The following is a 20,410-nucleotide window of genomic DNA, read 5'->3' as shown; positions in this document are numbered from 1 at the left end:
TGATGCTTCTCTATGAAAATGAGGAGTGGGGTCACCAACTGCCCTAGGGGATGGTGCAGTTTCATGTGAGGCTTCTGAAATACCTACATTCTGCTTCAATTCATTATCCCTCCAACCCCTGTCAGCTAATAGGACCATCTGGGGATTTCCCTATGAGGTATGAGCAGCAAAAGGAAGCCAGTTACATTATTGCTACGAGCCCGAGACACTGAGCCCTCATTAAGGCTCCTACCCTGGTCCTTTATTCCTGCTAGCTAACCTAGTTTATTTGTAAAATAACACACTACCTTTGCTGTAAAGTTAGCACGTGCCTCCAGACTTGGTGACGACCAACTCTACTGAAACAGAAGTATCTAGGGATGGTTTTTCCATTCGTTGCATTGAAGACTAAACCAGGTCAAATGTACCTAGGAAAAAAAGGTGTGAGATGTTTTTGGCTTGTTTTATTTTATTTTTGTCTGTTCAGAAAAAGCTACTAAATAAAATGGATGCCTCTGTGGTTGTCACTCTAGCTTCTTTTAGACATCTAAACCAATACTGTGATCCAGGTCTGAGCTCGTAGGCGTATGTGTAGGAGAGGGGGGTTGAATCTGGCTGTGCAGGAAGAACTTCTGACTGTGTGGACAGGCCTCTTCCATTTAATTTCTCTCATGCTTTTCATTAATAATATCACCCATTCCTTCCATTCTTTTCCTACACCTCCCCTCATTAACTTTATGATCTTTTAGCAAGTACCTTTAAAATTCAGTTCTTAAGGGATAAGATTTAAAAATCATTAAGACTGAAAATTGGCTCAGCTTAACCCAGGAAAGTCAAGTTGCTTTGCATCCTGGGCATTGTTCCTTTTGGCCAGAGATCACAAGGCCAGTTTCCCTTCTGTGCTACCATACAGACTTTTTGCCGGTTTTCCTTACACATCCCCAAGGCTCTGTACACCTATTCCTTTATTCATCAGGCATGTCTTCCCCCAAATCTCAAATAAATAGATTTCTCTTCTACCTTATCTATCACTAGCTTGAGAAAGGTCTGGTTGTCAGTATCTAGCCCCAAAGTCTCTCTGAGGAGAAGCAAGAGATATTATAGTCACTGACCCTTGTTCCCCAGACGTGGAAGGATAGAGGAAGGAGGAGGGAGAAAACTAGATCTCTCATCATCATCAAAAAACACTTATATACAACATTTCAGAAACACTAGGAATGAGTCATATCTCTTATTTGAGATATATAAGATACATGAAGTGTATAGTTCCTAAAAGTTTGAAGAAACCTACAAACTTGTGAGGAAAGAGAAATAAAATAACAAGTAGCATACAACAAATAATACCAAGAACAATAACAAGTAGCATATACTACTGCCAGATACAGTTTTCAGAGCATGTTCTAAAAAGAGTGAGCGTGCCATGGAAAACATGTCACAGGGACAGGCACTAGGGAAGGGATGGTATCAATCTAAGAGGTCTAGTTAGAACACATTGGACATAAGATTCAAGAAAAATCAGCAAATATTTACTGAGGTCCTATTATGTGGAAGGTACCATTCAGCTAAAGAAGAAATATAAGACATGATACATGCCATCAGTGGGTGTACACATGTAGGGCTTTCCACCTGTTATTCCTTGTGTGGAACTTTCCCCACTGCTGGCCAACCCCCAATCTTCTTAACTCTTACTATACTGTCTTAGGTCAAATCCTGTTAAAAGATATAGCACTAAACACAGCTGCAATTTTACATTACTTGAGAACTTATTTGGCCAATGTCTCTCTCACTCACTAGACTTTATGTGTCAGGTGAATGGGATTCACATCAAGTGTTTGGTCACCAGTACAGCTCAACACCTCGCTCAGTGCCTGGCATGTATGATGCTCACTAAACATAGCAAGAGGGAAGGAAAGAAAAGAAGGAAAGAATTTGCCTAAAGTATGCAGTGGAGCTGGTATATCCTATTAAATAATCATCAAAGATTTAGATAACATATTTTATAAAACAGGACATAATTAACTGTTAAAAAATAGAACAGACAATAAACATCACTGGGAGGATGAGATTATTTGCACTTGTTAAGTTCTAGGAAGAGTTTACAGAGGAGTTGAGGTTTGAGCTCAGCACTGAAGGACAAATAGCTTTTAAGAAAGTGAAGAGAAACAGGATTTTTTGTAGGCGGTACAACATAAGCAAAGTATTGCAGGAAATAAGCAGAAGGCATATTTAGGGAACAGTTAGTAAACTTAGAACAGAGTGCTTTATAGGTAAATAGATTGAAAAGATAAGGTAAAACCTGATAATGGAGAGGTTGAAATGTCAGGCTAAAGAGTTATTATTTTTTCTTTAGGTAGTTGGGAACCACTGAAGATGTTTGAGGAAGAAAAGAATCTAAGTAAAGTACTATTTATGAATATCAATTTGGCAGTAGAATTGATTCAGGAGATACTAAATCAGTTAAGAGACTTTTAAAAGCTTGGGGAAAAGGTGATTCCAGAGATCCTAGTATAGTATAGGTGTTCAATACATATCATTAAATTGAGTTGTTGAAGGTCTGAACTAAGGTGCAGGATGCTGGGCATAGAAAGAATTAGGAATAGATTGAAAAGAAATTACAAAGCAGGACATATGAACAAGGTCTAGCAAAAAACAGTGTTTGAATTAGTCAGGGTTCTAACAGGAAACAGATGGTATCCTCAAAGGGCTAATTGGACATATTTTAATGAAAGGATTATTTACAAAGGTGTGGGCAGGTTTAATAAATCAACAACAGATGCTGAAGAACCCAGGGACTTGCAAAGTAGGAAGCCTTTACCAGCCTTTAACCTTTAATGGGCCGTTATTGGAACTGTGAGAGGTATACCCAAGGGAGAGGGCTATCGCTTCAGTAGGATACAGAGCTTTAGGTAGAGGAACTCAGACGCTGCCAAAGATCTGCCAGTGCCTCCCACTGGCCGATTCTGATGGGAAGCCAGAGAACAAGGGAGGAGGAGTGAAGCTGCCCATAGAGTTTAACCTCTTGGAGCAAAGAACAGGGTAAAAAGGATGGTTAGTGAATACGCAAGGGTAATGAGACCATATGCAGCATAGTGAACAAGGTCAAGGTCCTAAGAAAACTAGGGATGAGCTATGCATATTTGTACTTTCCCTAGCCACTGGCTCTAAAAGGATGAAAATCTAGGGGCAGATAGTGAAAGTGGGGATTAAGAAGGATTGTAAGTAATAGCCTAAGGGGTAATGAACAGTTGAGCATTTGAAAAAATGTAGCTCTTTCAGGGAAAGGGAAGATGATAGAGTCCCTAAGAAAAAGCCCAATATGGGGTCTGTGGACTGTGATGATTTGCTGTCCCACCTAGAAATAGTAACAAAAGTTGGACCTCTCTGTCCATTTGTTTTACGGGATTCCAGCCTCTTCTTTATTCCCACAACTACTATCTTCATCTCATTCCTTGCACTGACTTCAGTGACATGCTTAGTTCCTTTTGATTAGTTGTTTCCTTATGTACCCAAATTTGGTGCCTCCCATCTCTCTACTATGGCAGCCATATAGGGACAGATTGGCTGAGGCCATTCTGCCATAATATCTAACTAACTCAGCCAGAATCCTTGGTTAATTCTCAGACATCTATTATACTTCCCATATTCTTTACCTTCTGGGACTAAGTCTCACTTATCTATCACTTGCAGAGGAAAAGAATAAATCAGAGATAGAATCACTCTGAGAGAGAATATCAGAAAGATCCAGATAAAAGATCAATGAAAGGTAACAGAGAGGAAAATGAGAATTCATAATCAACATTTTATTGGCAAGTCAGCCACATGGTGATTAAGATACTCTGGGTCAGACAGATTGGATTTTGAGTTTCAGCTCTGCCACTAGTTAGCTACGTAACTTAGGAAAATTAATCTCCATGAGCCTTGATTCATTTGTAAAGGTAGGAATATCTACCTTACATAAAAAGTATTTAGCACAATGCCAGACACATTGCAAATATGTCCTCAGCAAAGGAAACCATTATAAATCCACATCATCATAATTATTATTATTTTAATGGTGAGGTGCTACCACTGTATATATGGCCAATGTACTGCAGGAAAAAAAAAAAACACTTACAATTATTGACCTAATTATACCAAGGCATAATTATTTCCCCCCCCCTTGGTATATAATTATACCAAGGCATATAAAAGGACATAGAGATGTCAGAATATGAATATGCAATGTATAAGATTAATATGGCTCATCCAAAGGATAAATGTGAACTATAGGATGGATGAGTGGAGGGTAGTCCTGAGAGCTGCATGTTCAGACTAGATGAAGTCACCTATTCTCCTTATGCTAGTCTAGGAGACTTCCCCTAGGAAGCAGGCTCAATCTGTAAGACCAAGTCAGTCAGTATTTACTAAACATACCATGTACCTAAGAATACAATAAATTATGAGGAATTGAAAAATATTAAAGGTAAGATATAATTCTTACCCTCAAGAACCCTACAATCTCATTGAAAGGTTTATGAATACAATCTAAAATAAAGTATCAAATTCTGCTATGGAGACTATAAGCGCAATAAGTGATTACAGAAGGAAAAGAGCTAATGGGCTAGAGTCCTTGGTGAGAAATTCATGGAAGTAGGGTTGGAGTGGGGTGGGTGAAGGGGGGCAGACCTTGACATAGGTAAAGGATATTTGAAAAGAAAAAGAACTAGGGGTTAGGAGCACTCCATGGATGCCACTCTAGAAGTATTCTGGTAGGAGGAACGTCCAAAATCAACTCAACTTTTACTGAATGGCTACTATAAGTTTGGTACCGTGTTAGATGCTGAAGTACAGAAAAGAACAAGATAATCTCTGTTTTCAAGGAACTCAAAGTGCCCTGATGGAAAACTAGGAGAGAGAAACAAACAAACAACCCAGTCATTGCAAAGCAGTGTGACAAAGGCTGTAATAAAAGAATGACCAGAGAGTTTTAGAGCACTGGGATGACAGGCACTGAACAGGACTTTTACGTGGCAGGCCAGAGTCTTCTGTGTGAGTGATTTTCTGGAGCTTAGAGTCCTTCCGCCATAGTCCGACTGCCCTCAGACGGTGGGGAGGACTGACATCTGAATCACTCTGCATGAAGTGGGCTGAGAGGTAGGATAACCTTCTAGGAGTTAACACTTAAGCTGAGGCCTAAAGAGTTAGTTGAGCAGGTGTTTGCCAGGGTGACTAGAAGGGCAACTTTGGCAGAGGAAATACCAAACACAAAGGTACTGAGGCATGAGGGCCTGACATAGTTTGGAAACTGTGAAGCTTCCCTGTCTCCCTTCCCATCCCTTCCACCTAGGGTTGTTGGATAAAATATAAGCTGCCCACTTAAATCTGAATCTCAGATAACCAACTAATAATTTTAAAATGTATAAGTATGGCCCAAATATTGCATGGGACATAAACACTCTGGGCAACCTTCAACGCATTCTTGCCGCCCCCGAGGCCCACAAACCCCCTGCGAATACTGGCGAGCTGGTGGAGTAAAGCATGAGAAGCTATCTCAGGTTTATTTTCCATTCCCTCCTATGTTATTCACTCTCAGGTCTCAGGACGGAGGGATGTAGCTCGCAGCTCGCTCTCTGTTTGCGGACAGCCTCTGCCGACGAGAGTTGGGGAATGAAAGCGGGCAGCCGGGGTACGGGTGTGGGTGTCACTCACAAAGAAAGCTCACTCCGCTCCATAAAAACATCAGCCAGTGCCGGCTTTCCCTACTACCAAGGGACCGGAAATCCCGCCCCCTCGGGAGGAAGAAGCGGAAGCAAGACAGCCAATCCAGAGGAGCCAATCCACAGCAATTCTTTGGCTGTGGCTAAGGTCCCCGCGCGGTGCTGGCGAACGGAAGCAGTAGGGGCGGGGCTTCATGCCGGAAGTGGAGGTTTTGCAGTTGTTCGGTTGGCACTCCGGCGGCGGGAGTTGCGCTGCCAGCCTGAGGCGAAAAACCGAAGCGCAGGTTAGTTTGGAGCTGGGGCTGAGTGCCTGTCGCGCAGTCAGATCATGGGCTCGACCAAGCACTGGGGAGAATGGTTCCTGAACCTGCGGGTGCCCCCCGCCGGAGTGTTTGTTGTGGCCTTTCTTGCCCGAGTTGCCTTGGTTTTCTATGGGGTCTTCCAGGACCGGACCCTGCTCGTGAGGTATACAGACATCGACTACCAGGTCTTCACGGACGCCGCGCGCTTCATCACCGAGGGGCGCTCCCCTTATGTGAGGGCGACTTACCGTTACACTCCACTGCTAGGTTGGCTTCTCACTCCCAACATCTACCTCAACGAACTCTTTGGAAAGTTTCTCTTCATCACCTGCGACCTCTTCACGGCTTTCCTCTTATACCGCCTGCTGCTTCTGAAGGGTCTGGGGCGCCGCCAGGCTTGTGGCTACTGTGTCTTTTGGCTTCTTAACCCCCTACCTATGGCAGTATCCAGCCGAGGCAATGCGGACTCGATCGTCGCTTCCCTGGTCCTTACGGTCCTGTACTTAATAAAGAAGAGACTGGTCGCGTGTGCAGCTGTATTCTATGGTTTCGCGGTGCATATGAAGATGTATCCGGTGACCTATATCCTTCCAATAGCCCTCCATCTGCTTCCAGAATGCGACAGTGACGAAGGCCTCCGTCAATCCCGGTATTCTTTCCAGGCTCGTTTGTATGAATTCTTGAAGAGGCTGTGTAATCGGGCTGTGTTGCTCTTTGTAGCAGTTGCTGGACTCACATTTTTTGCCCTGAGCTTTGGTTTTTACTATAAATATGGTTGGGAATTTTTGGAGCACACCTACTTTTACCACCTGACTAGGCGGGATATCCGTCACAACTTTTCTCCATACTTTTACATGCTGTATTTGACTGCAGAGAGCAAGTGGAGTTTTTCTCTGGGGATCGCTGCATTCCTGCCACAGTTCATCTTGCTTTCAGCTGTGTCTTTCGCCTATTACAGAGACCTTATCTTTTGTTGTTTTCTTCATACATCCATTTTTGTGACTTTTAACAAAGTCTGCACATCCCAGTACTTTCTTTGGTACCTCTGCCTACTACCTCTTGTGATGCCTCTAGTAAGAATGCCTTGGAAAAGAGCTGTAGTTCTTCTAATGTTATGGTTTATAGGGCAGGCCTTATGGCTGGCTCCTGCATATGTTCTTGAGTTTCAAGGAAAGAACACCTTTCTGTTTATTTGGTTAGCTGGTTTATTCTTCCTTCTTATCAACTGTTCCATCCTGATTCAAATCATTTCCCATTACAAGGAGGAACCCTTGACAGAGAGAATCAAATATGAGTAATTTATGTACCATATCTTCTGGCATTATTACATTCTGATTGTTCTGTATGGACCAGAGGAAAGCTTTGGAAAAATTTTTCTGAACATTCTAAGCACTCTGGTGAAAGTTCCCCTGTTCCAACAGATATTAAAACCAATGTTTGCCTTTTATGTAAAAATGACACAATAATTGAGGCTCACTCTCTAAGAACTCTTAGGACTCATTTATGTGGGACATGATGGGAAGAAAACGTTACTTGTTTGAAATTGGAAAGACTGATGAAACTATCAGATGCTAAAAGATTCTTAAAATAGAAAAATAGAGGAATATAGTTAGAGGCATAAAGTTTAAGCCAGTATTTGTTCCAATTATGCTGTGTTACTGTCTTAAGCTGTCTTATCTTTTAACCCCCACTTTTTCTTTCTAAAGCTTTCCTAACAGCTGTGAAAATTCATAAAGTATTCCTGAAGTACAGATTTTTAGATATAAAGTATTAACACTACTATGTTCAGTTGGGAAAGTTTTTAAATTGTGTATTAAGTGTGGGGGCTTAGAAGATAAATAATCCAAAGAATTTAAATTGTAATCATGTTTCATGTATTTGTTTTATAACTTAGTTTTTCAGCACTCAGTCCCAGTGGTATTAGATTACCATTTGGTTTTATACAAAAAGTATTAAATTTAAATTTATTCATCTTTAGGCTTGAGTTATTACATTTTAAAAAATATCTTGCTTTTTATGTTCGATGTCCTTAAACACACAAACTATTAGGGCATTTTAGTATACTCTCCTTTGTTTTTAAGTTTCTGTTTGCTAAAAAAAGATTTTTCATCTAGAGTTTAAGTCAAGTGTTGTCTGTATTATAAAAATAAATAATAGCAGGTTTTAGATGATAAAACATTAAATTTTTAGGTTGGCACTCCAGCAGGTGGGAGATGCGTTTTAAGGCATTTCTTAGCTTCAAAAAAATAAAACTCCACTTACAAAGATTCCATAATAGAAATGGAGACCTGTGAGGAAGACTCCTGGAAAGCATAAGAAGCATCCTAAAGAGCCATTGGTCTTCCAGACCAGGAAATTGGAGCAGGGGGACGTTGTGGAAATGAGGCTTTGATGGGCAGATCTGTTTCCCTTATCATAGTAATATTTCTGGGGGGAAAATGCTTTGAGTTGTTCAAACAAGCATCTTAAAAAAACTTTTTTTAAACATATCCTATCTAGGTTTGGGACTCCCTAACACTCTATAGTAGCAATGTATGAGTATGATTTTGTGATTGTGGTTTTAAAAGATGAGTAATTTAACAAATTATTTCACAGTCAAAAGAAAAAACACAAAGCTGGACTTGGTGGTGTGGACCTGTAGTCCCAGCTACGTGGAAGGCTGAGGTAAGAAGATCACCTGAGCCCAGCAGTTCAAAACCAGCCTGGGAACATAGCTAGACAACCTGTCTCTAGAAAAAAAAAAAAAAAAAAAAATCCCCAAAATTCCAGAGAAGTAGTATATTTCATGTCAATTCAGGCCTAAAAAAGCCTTTGAGAATAAGATGTCTATAGGCTGGTCATAATTAAGAATGCTGCTACTGGTAGCACTTCTTTGATGGATACCTTCTGAGACCTGCCACTAGAGTGGGTAGTTTTATGTGGGCATGTTTGGACGAAAATAGCAGTTGTTGAGAACAATAGCCTTCCTTAGAACATCTAGTCTCATACCCTACATTAGGTGTTACCTTGAGGACTTTTTCTATGTGATTGTTCACTAGTGGCCTTCTAGCCTTGGTATCTTACCTATTTTACCCCCATTCTTTCATAATAATTAAAAAAAAATGTTTCCGACAGAGCTGGCAAGGGAGGGGGTGGACAAGAAATAGAATTCCATCATCCCAATATAATTGTCTTTTTTGTATTCTTTTTTATAATTATATTTACTTGCTAGTTTATTATTATTTTTTTTTGCTTTAACATTCTTCCTTTGTTATGACTTTACTCTTTGTACTTATCATTGAAATTGCTGGACATTATGTGGATATTCATGTTGTATGTACATAATTCTTTCCCTGTTAGAACTTTAGGTTGCTTCCAATTTTTTTTTTTTTTTTTTTTGAGACAGAGTCTTACTCTGTTCCCCAGGCTAGAGTGCTGTGGCATCACCCTAGCTCACAGCAACCTCAAACTCCTGGGCTCAAGTGGTCCTTCTGCCTCAGCCTCCCGAGTAGCTGGGACTATAGCCATACACCATCATGCCCGGCTGGCTAATTTTTTCTATTTTAAGTTGCCCAGCTAATTTTTTTTCTATTTTTAGTAGAGACAGGGTCTCCCCCTTTCTCAGGCTGGTCTCAAACTCCTGACCTCAAGCAATCCTCCTGCCTCGGCCTCCCAGAGTGCTAGGATTACAGGCATGAGCCACTGCACCTGGCCTCCAATTTTTAATATTCTAAATGAGACTTAACATTTTCAATGTTTTAGATGATTCCCCTAGGACATTCTTAGAAGTCAGCAAATTTCAGATAGGGTCTTTGGAGGGAACTTTAACTGTAGATCCTGCCCTGCAAGAAATTCTTTACCAAAAAAGGTAGATGTTTCTTAAAAGATGCAGAGGTTATTTTGCAGTTCAGGTGCTGCAAAACAGTTAGTAAGTTAACTCAAGAAACTATTTAATTTGGTTTCTTGGGGGATTTTAATTTTTTATTTTTGTTTTCTGGTTTTATAAAATCTTTTTTGGCTTCTTTTTACTTGCAATCCATTTGGTTTTCTTATTAGTCCTTTGATAACACCTTAAAAATCGTGTAGGACTTTGGCTTATTTCCTACGTAATTCTTTGGTTCTTATACTACCCCTTAACATCAATGTAGCCATTTACAGGTAGGCATTAATTATTAGATTAAGAGGAATGATTCTCAAGATAGTCTGTGTTCTGAACAGAAGGAACTACATAACTTATTTTCTTCTATAATTGCCTTTTTAACATCTTCTAAATGTCCTTAAATAGCCTTAGATACATTCCCTGGATTAGGGTCATTGGAAAGGCTAATGCTACCCCCACATCCCCTGCAAAGATTTTAGTTACTGACTTCTTACCATCTGGACTCTTATAAGTGACATAAAATTGTTTTAAAAGTTTTATAGAACTTGTCCTTTAGTTAGTTGACTTATGGGTGAATATATTGGTATTTCTCTAATATCAACTGTTTTCCACATTATCACCCCCACCCCTAACCATCTGTACTATTGAGCAGAAAAGGACAAAGATAGAAGATTTTACCTGGGATGGTCCCTAAATCCAATGTCTTGTTTTTTTTCTTCCAATGCTTTTTTATGAACTATTTTAAACATTACCCATATAACCATCATCTAAGTTCAACAATTAACATTTTGACATATTTGCTTTGTATGTATCATTTTATTATTTACATATATATATATAATTTTTTCCTGAACCATGTGAAATTGCAAACATCATTTGCATCATTGATGCAGAAACACATCAGCATGAATCTCCCGAAAATAAGGTCTTTCTTACCAATCCATGATGCCATTATCTAATATAATTTAACATCTTGTCACTTTTCAAATTTTTCCAGTTTATTTTGTGTTTAATCTTAAAGAACAGACCATTCTTGGATCTCAAAGATTCCATGAGAGAAAGAGCATGACAGATAATTTGTAATTAAGAAGTTTGGATCTTTTCCTAAGTCTTTAAAACAAAGTGAGAACTAAGGGGTTTGCCTTCCATCACAGTTGAACAAATAATTCTTTTGTGCGTTACTCTTTCTGTCTCCCTCCTAAGAAAACATAGGGTGGTAATCTCTATGTTTTACTTGGTAAGTTTTCCAGATAAAAGATTGTACATGTTTGGATTCCTAACATCCAGCCCTCTCTCCTTCCAACAATGATAGCTGAGTAACTTACATCTTGATGGTAAGTTTTCCTCAATTAACCAATTTTGGGTACCTATTCTGCCATATATAGTTTTATTTAATTTTCACAGCAACACTTCAAAGTTGATACTCATACTCTAATTTTATAGATGAGCAAAGAGGCTCAATGATTAAATGACTTGCTAATAAGTGGCAGAGCTAGAATTTGAAGTGATTTTTTCCCATGCTTTTTTCATTATGTTTTGGATTTTTCCAAAATACCCAGACCCAGCAGATGAAGACTGCTGCAAAATAAATGGAACTCAACACTAGCTCTGACAGATGTCTTGCCAGTCAGTTTGTCCTTACTAATCTTTTAGGTATTTGCTTCAGGGGCAGTTATTTTTCATCTATCCAAAGTTTCTGTTATCCTCAAACTTTTCTTTTTAATGATTCCAGACTGTTAGCAACTGCCTCCTGCATCTAAGTCCTCTCTTGCTGAATTGTATTTTTTTGTTACTGCTGGCTTCATCATGCCCCTTGCCTTTATTGCCTGGTCTAAGAAGTTGATTTGCTGAACCACATAGTAGGCCAGCTATTTGTAAATCAAGCTGTGGAGAGTATGTGACCAAAATTTTCAAAAGGTAAGGGATCATTGTTAAATTTCTCTTTCTTTGCAGTATACATTCTGCATTGTGCATTCGTACAGTTAAAAGTCATCCTAGACTGATAGCGTAGCATAAGAGAGCATAGACTCAGATAGCTTAGGTTTAAATCCTAACCTTGAGCAAGATTATCATACCTAGATATATTAGTTTTCTGTCTGTAAAATGAGGATGATAATCTTATCTTCATAGAATTGTTTGTAAGGATCAAATGAGTTAATATGCCCAAAGTGCTTATGCTGACACAGAGCAAGCCACTGTTGACGAACTTTTAAAGAAGGAGCTCTTTGGGACTCTAGATTTAAACCTTTTCTCCCCCTAATAGATATAGGAAAGGAACCTGGATGTATACAAAGTAATTGTTTTAACTACCTGTTACTGCAAAATTTATTCCTTCTTAATCTGGTTCTTTGAAAAGAAAAATGTATGGACAGATTTTTCAGATGTCTGGTTCAGGCTTGACAGTTTTGTACTTGCGTATTCCTGTCATATATTAGCTGACTCTAAGCAATGGAGGTTTGGATTATGCCCCTAGATAACACCACTTCTTTTCTCCATTGTATCAGGGGTCATTCAAGGGTTGGTGTTCTGGAGATGGAAGCACGTGTCTTCTGCCTGGGTCAGAAGCATCACAATAGCACAAGCTATTCAGCACCGAACCAGAACCATTCATTTAGTCAAAACAAGCTTTCATATTCATTATCCTGAACAAAAAGCGGATGAAACGGGAACATTTTTAGCTGCTCAGCCACTCTGCTAATTGCTATGTCTGCTATGTAAAATGAAATGACACTTATAGTGACTATTTAAAAATAATTTGGAGCATGAATATTGGAAGCTAAGTTCATTTTACAAAGGAGATTTATAACCTTTGCTGTCCATTCTTTTGGCAGTTATTTATAGATCCAGGCCCTGTGTAATAGCTGAGCAAGATGAAGTCCATGATCCTAAAGAGTTAACAGTAAAAACAGAAACATACCCTATTAATAAAATGTCATATGCGACCCCATTAAGGTCCACAATAATGGTGTGATGTTTAAAATGGAGTGAGGGTAGGGGGAGGTAGAGGATATTATTATTCCTATTTTCCAGATAAGAAAATTGAGCTCAGAAACAAGTGACTTTCCAAGGCCGAACAGCTGGTTAATGCCAGGACCAGGGCTGGACCCCAGTTCTGATTCTAATTCTATTTTATTTTGCAAATCTTTCTTAATACTATATGATGACAGGTGATTACAGTGGAAAACATCATTTATGTAGCAAATGTCATTCATTTAGCAAACTGCTTAGCAAAAGGCCCTGAGTGTCTTCCATGTGCCAGGCATTGTTCTAGGCACTGTAGATGCAGCTGTGAGTGAGGCAAAGACCCTACCTTCGTGGAACTTACATTTCGATGGAGAAGCAAAGAATAACCAAATACAGGATTGTGATGATTGTCATAAAGAAAAATAAGGCAAGCTAAGGAAGTAGAGAGTGATGGTGGTAAGGAGAGGAGAGTGGGTGCTATTTTAGATGAAGTGGTTAGGGAAGACATCTTAATAAGGCGGCACTTGAGCAGTGACCTGGGAAGGGAAGACATATAGTAATATTCATGCAACTATTTGGGGGAAGAGCATACCTTGCTGAGCAAAAAGCAGTGCAAAGGCCCTGAGATAGGAATGAGCTTGGCATGTTTAAAGAACAGTGAGAAGGTCAGTCTAGCTGATCGGAGTGAGCAAGGAGCAATCAGAATCTAATTCACATTATCCATCAGAACAACACGAATGCTATTTGAAAAATACAGTTAACATTAGTATTTTTATTGGTCTATATTACAATAACTTTGGACTCAACCTATTTTTTTCTCTGACTTCTGAGCACATGTTAATTTGCAAGGAAGATGGAATACATATGTATACAACTAGTACTATAAAATACTTTCTCATGTTTTTTTGTGATGTGAGGTTGTTTTAAAATCCCATTTTCACAGAGCCCCCTAAAGCTCAGAATATATGTACTTTACTCAAGGTACATGAGGCAGGACCAGAACCCAGATCTTCTGGAGTCGAATTTACTACTCCTTTCTCTGTACTGCCCTTATCATTTAGTTGTGCTGAACAGAAGATGACCCACTGGACTTTAGAAGGCAGAGAATTCAGGAAAAAGTTGTCCAACAGATCATTTGTTCATTAGTAAATACTTATTAGGAGCCTACTTTGTGCAAGGCACTGAGCTAGGCTAGGGGTATAAGGACAGTCCTGCCTTCAAGGAACTCACAGTGCATGATAGAGGAGACTGGTGGAAAAGTGATTATAGCTCAGTTAGAAATCAACGGCTCATGTAAAATACACATAAAGTAGTTCACTAATCCACTGGACAAAGCTAGTGTAGAGCCTTGCACATACTAGGTATTGAGCTATTTGTTGTCATGCTTATTTTCCTTTAATACTGGGTCAGTACTGGCAGCTTTCTCTGAAACTATCCTGCTTAAAATCACTCAGTGATTAAACATGCCTTTGATAATCTTTAGCTCACAAGACCTTTTATGATCTAGCCCTTGCCTACGTCTCCAGCTTTAGAGATAGACCACATCACCCCACCCTCCAGTCATACCAAATTATAGCACCTCTTCATGCCTACGTATCTGCTGTTCCTTTGGTTGAAACGTCCTCCCTGTGTCTCCCTCACCAGCTACTGTTCAGTTAAGGGTGACCTTTGTGAAATGTTCTCTGACATAGTACCTGAGTTACACAGTGCAGATCACGTCGTACTGTAATTTCCCACGTGTGTGACTGTGAGCTCTCTGGGGATAGAGATTATTTCTTATTCATTGCCATTATTTTCCCAGGGCTTTCCCAGATCCAAGCAAACGCAGACAGGAATAACCGATATCATGGGGCTCTGGGTGTGCCACATACTCTGCTAGGTTTGTGGAATTGAGTTGTACAGGCATCTGTCAAGTGGGAGCTGGGGATAGTGGCCTCCTTTGCACAGTGTCAATGGTTGAGGCTGTGAAAATGAAAAGAAAGCAGCTTCTCAGTACCTGTCATTTCTAAACGCCGTCCACATCCACCTAATTTTCTAAGCTTGAATCTTATAATCACCTCCTATTCCTTATTCCCTTTCGCTTACTACCCCCATCTAATCAGTCACTAAATCCTGTCAGTTCTACCTTTTAATGTCCCTGGAGCCCGCTGGAATCTTGCCATTGTCATTGCCAGTTCTGCAGTTCAGGCCCTCATTATCTCTCATCTGGAATCAATAGCTCCTGACTGTCTTCTTGCTTTCCGTCTCTCTCGTCCTTCATTCCACCTCTCATTTATCCTCCCCACTGCTGCCAGAATGTGATTTCCAGAACAGATCTGATTGTGTCACCATCCTGATAAAAGCATCCTAGGGGACTCTGTGACCTGCAAGAAATCCAAATTCTTTAGCATTCTCCGTCTTGCACCAATTTCCCCTACTTAGCTTCACTCTAGCCTACTGGATAATGCAGTTTCCTGAAATTACCACACTCTGAAGCCTTGGCCCATGCTGTAGCTCTGCCTAGTGTGCTTGCTTCTCTCCTGGCCTTCAGATGAATTGCCACTCACTTTTCAAGACCCAACTCACAAGCCTCTTCCTCTATCAAGAGGTGTGCAAGTTGAGCTTATGGAAATAGAGGGTTAGCTATTAAGGAAAAAAAGAAAAAGAGGGCCAGAGTTGTAAGAGTTGGTAAATAATCTCTATTAATGCACTTACTATATTACAGTTATTAGTATTTGTGCCTTTGTCTTTTTCTCTCAGAGTTGGTGTTGTGTTTATATCTTTAGCATACAGCATAAATGCTCAATAAATGTTTGCTAAGTAAGTAAAGTGGGAGTGAGGAGGGAACAAATATTTATTGAGCACCTATTGTGAGCCTGTATGCTTTTCACATATCATCTCATTTAATTTAATGCTCAAAACCATTTTTTGAGATAAGTATTATTTGGTGACACAAAAACAGGCTCAAAGGGGATGAATATCCTTCCCCCCCAAGGTTATGGGCTTGTGAAGGATGGAGCTAGAATGGGAACCTAGGTCTGTCTCACTCCAAAACTTCCCCCTCTTGAGTGATTCTCAGACAAGGGCAATTTTGCCCCCCTCTCTGGGGATATTTTGTAATGTCTGGGGACATTTTTGGTTGTCACAACTGGGGAGTGTTACTGGGTACAGTTCAGGTGTGCTGCTAAGCATCCTACAATGCACAGAAAAGCCCCACAACAAAGAAATAGCTAGCCCAAAATGCCAGTAGTGCCAGATTTGAGTGTCTTAATCTCTTCGGGCTGCTGTAACAAAATACTGTAGACTGGGTAGTATATAAATAACAGAATAACAGAAATTTATTTCTCACAGTTCTGGAGGCTGGGAAGTCCAAGATCAAGGTGCCAGCAGATTCTGTGTCTGGTAAGGGCCAACTTTCTGTTCATAGATAGCCATCTTCCTGTTGTGTCCTCACATGGCAGAAGGGGGGATAAAAGTCTCCAGAGTCTCTTTTGTAAGGGTACAAATCCCCTTCATGAGGGCCCCACCCTTGCCACCTAATCACTTCCTAAAGTCCTCACCTCCTGATACCATTGCCTTGGAGGTTAGGTTTCAACATATGAATTTTTTGGGGACACACTCAGTTTACTGCATTGAGAAACCCTGCTGTATACCATGTTGACTTTAATGAAAAGCAAGTAATCAAAATAAATGCATCCATTGCTCCATGGAGAATCAGACTGGGCTGAAGAGAAGTTTTAGGGGCTTGAGGCCAGTCATGAGCCACTGGCATTGGTAGAAAAAATAGACTGTTCTATCTAGTCCTGACCTGCCTCCAATTTTATGGTTCTTTCTCTACTGCATCCACCCAGTCTTGTCTCTATCTTTTCTTCTCTTCTTCACCTTTCCTTTTCCTCAGCAGACTCTAACTTAGCTTGGGGAAGGTAACCCCTAAAGCTCTGTTTTCAAATCTCTTTTCTAATTAGCAGTTGGAGTCAGTATAAAAGAAGCTGCAGATTTCAAACTGACACCATCTCTAGAATCTGGGAACAAGGCCAAAAATGTCACCTTCTGAAATTGACAACAAAAAATAGATGAGATTAATCACTGTGATAATCTTCCCAGAAAGTAACTCACCTAAGAAATTGTTGGTAAGTGTGCTGCTGATAAGAGTTGGCTGTTTCCTAATCTCAGCCAGGATCCAAGAATGCCTCCCGATGAAGGAAAGCATTTAAAATGTAATTTGTGGGTTAAACTAGTAATCTAGGAAATTATAAAGTGTCCTGGGGAAGTGTTCTAATGGAGGAACCTTTAAAGACTCCTAAGTGTAACCACTTGTAATTGTTGGGGATGCTTTATGTTTTTGTTTTTCTTTCTCTGAGTATAACAAATCCTAGGAGAGAGGAACTAGGTTTATTTTGTTGATGTCTGTAGCAGCAGAGACATGGATGAGTCATTGCTAGAGAAGGGTGAGACTTAGTGGTGAGGTGTGTCTAAGGGGGTGGCAGATGGTCACAGAAGTCTGATCTCTACCCTGAAATGATTCTTAATCAGAAGCCCCCAAACCCTGGTTACATGCAAAATGTGTGTGTATGTGTGTGTGTGAATGTGTGTATATGCATTTTTCCCCTGTGGAAAATGTTTGTAGCATTCATCAGGGGGGTCCCTGACCTCCAAAAAGTAAAGCTGTCCTGCCCTGGTTTTTGGAACACAGCTACTGGGGGTAAGGAAATAGAAAGATGGTAACCCAGGAAAGGCAAGGGAAGTGAGTGCCTCCTAGGAAAAAGAAGACTTTTTTTTTTGAAGTTCAGATGTATTGATTGTGCCTACATAGACCCGTTATCACAAAATTTAGGAGCCCAGCATGCAGTGGAAAGATGAACTGTGAGCAAACATCAAGGCAGAGGAGAAGTCCAGCCTGCAGGATGCTGGAGAAAACTACAAAGGGTGATGAGAGGACTTGGAAGACGAGAGAGAATGTGTGTGTGTGTGTGTGTGTGTGTGTGTGTGTGTGTGTGTGTGTGTGTGTGTATGCACATATGAGGTGGTGGGGGATGAATACTAAATTGTTCTACATATGCCAACATCAATGCTGAGTTTAGATCCCACAGATGCCCTGCGGTAGCTGACAGTAAGAAAAGGGTTCTGTGAAGCTGAGTCCTAGGAAGCTGACCAGGCAATTAAGAACAGGTCCTTTTAAAGTTCTTTTTGGTTTCAGAAAATAACTTTAGCTACAGGACTCATCTAAAGAATATTAGGTAGTTCATAAATTCTAAGAAAAGAGCTGAACAAAGAAGTCTGGAGAGGCAAGAAATTGGACAGTTTGGGGACTTTCATAGCAGGTGACCAGCTCCAGTGACCTCCAGTCTCTGGATCTTTATATTTATGTTTTACCCAAAAGAGAAATTAACTATTGGGACTGGTCCCAGAGAAGAGGAAGTCATGAGCCAAGGAATCACCTCTGTTGTTGACCACAGTCATTATCACTGTTGGTTGAGAGTGGGTGACCTATCTTGAAAGGAGTGGGAAACTAGTACCCAAATCCTCTGATTGCCAGTTACACACTACATGCTCTCAAGGCACATTCTTAATTTCTTAACATTTTTAAAACTAATTAACAGGGCTGGGGTAGGAATAGAGTGGAGGACATTTTAGACAAAGGAAACGAAAAGTGCCATGGTCTTTAGGTAGGATGAACTTAGCCTCCCAGAAATAGGAAAAGGCCCTTGTGGCCAGTGAATAATTTTCAGAGTGGGGAGTAGTAGAAGGGCATTCAGAGGCCTGATGGCATCACATAGGCCTGTAGAGCATGGTGAGAAGTTTGGGGGATTTTTGTTTTCCTATGTGCAGTAGAAAGCCACTGGAGAGATTTAAGCTGATATAAATTACACTTATAAAAACACTCTCGGCTGGGTGTGGTGGCTCACACCTGTAATCCTAGCACTCTGGGAGGCCGAGGCAGGAGGATCACTTGAGGTCAGGAGTTCGAGACCATCCTCAGCAACAGCAAGACCCCATCTCTACTAAAAATAGAAAGAAATTAGCTGGGCAACTAAAAAAGAAAAAAAAGAAAAAAGAAAAAATTAGCCAGGCGTGGTGATGCACACCTGTAGTCCCAGCTACTCGGGAGGCTAAGGCAGGAGAATCGCTTGAGTCCTGGAGTTTGAGGTTGCTGTGAGCTAGGCTGATGCCAGGGCACTCTAGCCCAGGTGACAGTGAGACTCTGTCTCAAACAACAGCAACAACAACAACAAAATCCACTCTGGTTACTCAGTGGAGAATGGGTTCTAGAAGGGTTTGAATCAGAGAGAGAGTGGTAGAGGTGGTGAGCAGTAGGTGGATTCAGCATGCCTTTTTGTATTTTGGAGAAAGAACTGGCAGGACTTGCTGATAGATTTGGTGTCAGGGAGAAGAAAAGGGAAATCTAAAAGGAATGCTAGGCTTTTGGCTTGGGCGACTAGATGGATAGTTATGTCCTTTACTGAACTGTGAAGACAGATGGAAGGAGTAGATTTAGGGAGAAAGACAGTTTGGAATTGATCGTGTCAAGTTTGAGATGTCAGCTGTCTTACGGAGGAAGTCAGAGGGGTAGTTGGATACCCATTTGGGAGTCACCAGATTACAGATGTCGCTTAATGAAAGACAAGGGCCTGGATGAGATTGCTTGGCGGGTGGGATGGTATCTAAGACCGAACTCTGGGCTCTGCAGCTAAGGAAGTCTAGCTGAGCAGCAATGGGCAAAGGAGACTGGGCAGTGGTCATTTAGGTTAGAGAAATGCCATATCATTTTTAAAGTGTGGGCTCTCAATTTACATTAATAGTTCTTAGTATGTAGACATTGGTAATTTCTCTATGTGATAGTTTATTTTGGACATGAGTTCTTGTTAATGAATATATTTCTCAGATTCATCTAGTAAATGTCACACTTTTGCAGTTCCACACTTTTCCTTGCTTAAATCATTGGCAAAGTCTTTCTGATTTTTCTTTCTGTGTGTTTGAGTGGCTGGCAGGAATTCACCGTTAACTGGGCCTGGAAGGAAGGCCAAGTCTGCCAATAAATCTCTCTTTGGGCCTGTAAATATTTGTATAAGGTCCATTAACCATATTAAGTGGTCATGGATAAACCAGGTACTCATAGGCAACTGTAATAAACCACATGCAGAGAATCTATGTCATAGATTATTTGCAATAAAATTTTAATTTTGTGTAGTGTTAAATTAAAGCCTGCCTAAGCTCTCTTGTGGCATTATGTATATTTCTGGGGTGGTTCTCTTTGTCAGCACTTAGCATACGAATTTATTTTAAAAGCAGTGCAAGCAAAGTAGAAAGTTAAGCCTGCTGATTCTGTATGGTATGTATATTTATACACCACACACACACACACACACACACACACACACACACACACAGAAAATGAAACCATAAGAATTGTAGCTCCTTTTAATATAGCTAAGTATTAATAACTATAACAATTAGTCCACTTGATACTAGCTTTCTTTATTTTTCAAGTAAAAATAAAATTTTCCCTCTTGTTATCAAAATAATATGTTAAGTATAAAGAAACAGAAACAAACTTTTCAAAAAGGAAATCTGAAACACAACAATCATAACTCCACAATCCAGAGATAACCTCTGTTAATACCTTAGGGCAA

The 20,410-nt window shown here is 40.2% G+C and overlaps 1 protein-coding gene across 1 annotated transcript; it reads left to right on the top strand.

Annotated features, from left to right (window-relative positions):
* The first annotated feature begins 5,912 nt into the window (after positions 1-5,912).
* Positions 5,913-18,741, top strand: PIGM (phosphatidylinositol glycan anchor biosynthesis class M). The gene is made up of 2 exons (XM_045547069.1): positions 5,913-6,626; positions 16,131-18,741. Exons 1-2 carry the CDS (start codon positions 6,004-6,006, stop codon positions 16,183-16,185), a joined length of 678 nt encoding a protein of 225 aa, XP_045403025.1. The 5' UTR covers positions 5,913-6,003; the 3' UTR covers positions 16,186-18,741.
* Positions 18,742-20,410: the final 1,669 nt, after the last annotated feature.

The sequence above is a fragment of the Lemur catta genome, chromosome 3 (genome assembly GCF_020740605.2).
Source record: "Lemur catta isolate mLemCat1 chromosome 3, mLemCat1.pri, whole genome shotgun sequence".
NCBI classification, from domain to species: domain Eukaryota; kingdom Metazoa; phylum Chordata; class Mammalia; order Primates; family Lemuridae; genus Lemur; species Lemur catta.
The sequence above is the reverse complement of the archived record's forward strand: the minus strand, read 5'-3'. Positions and strand labels throughout refer to the sequence as shown.

What these genes read in the sequence shown, in the direction of transcription:
- PIGM (XM_045547069.1), top strand. Translation starts at nt 6,004, where the DNA reads ATGGGCTCGACCAAGCACTGGGGAGAATGGTTCCTGAACCTGCGGGTG. An exon ending in GAAGGCCTCCGTCAATCCCG is followed by an intron (nt 6,627 to 16,130) that starts GTATTCTTTCCA and finishes TATTTCTCACAG; the next exon opens with TTCTGGAGGCTGGGAAGTCC.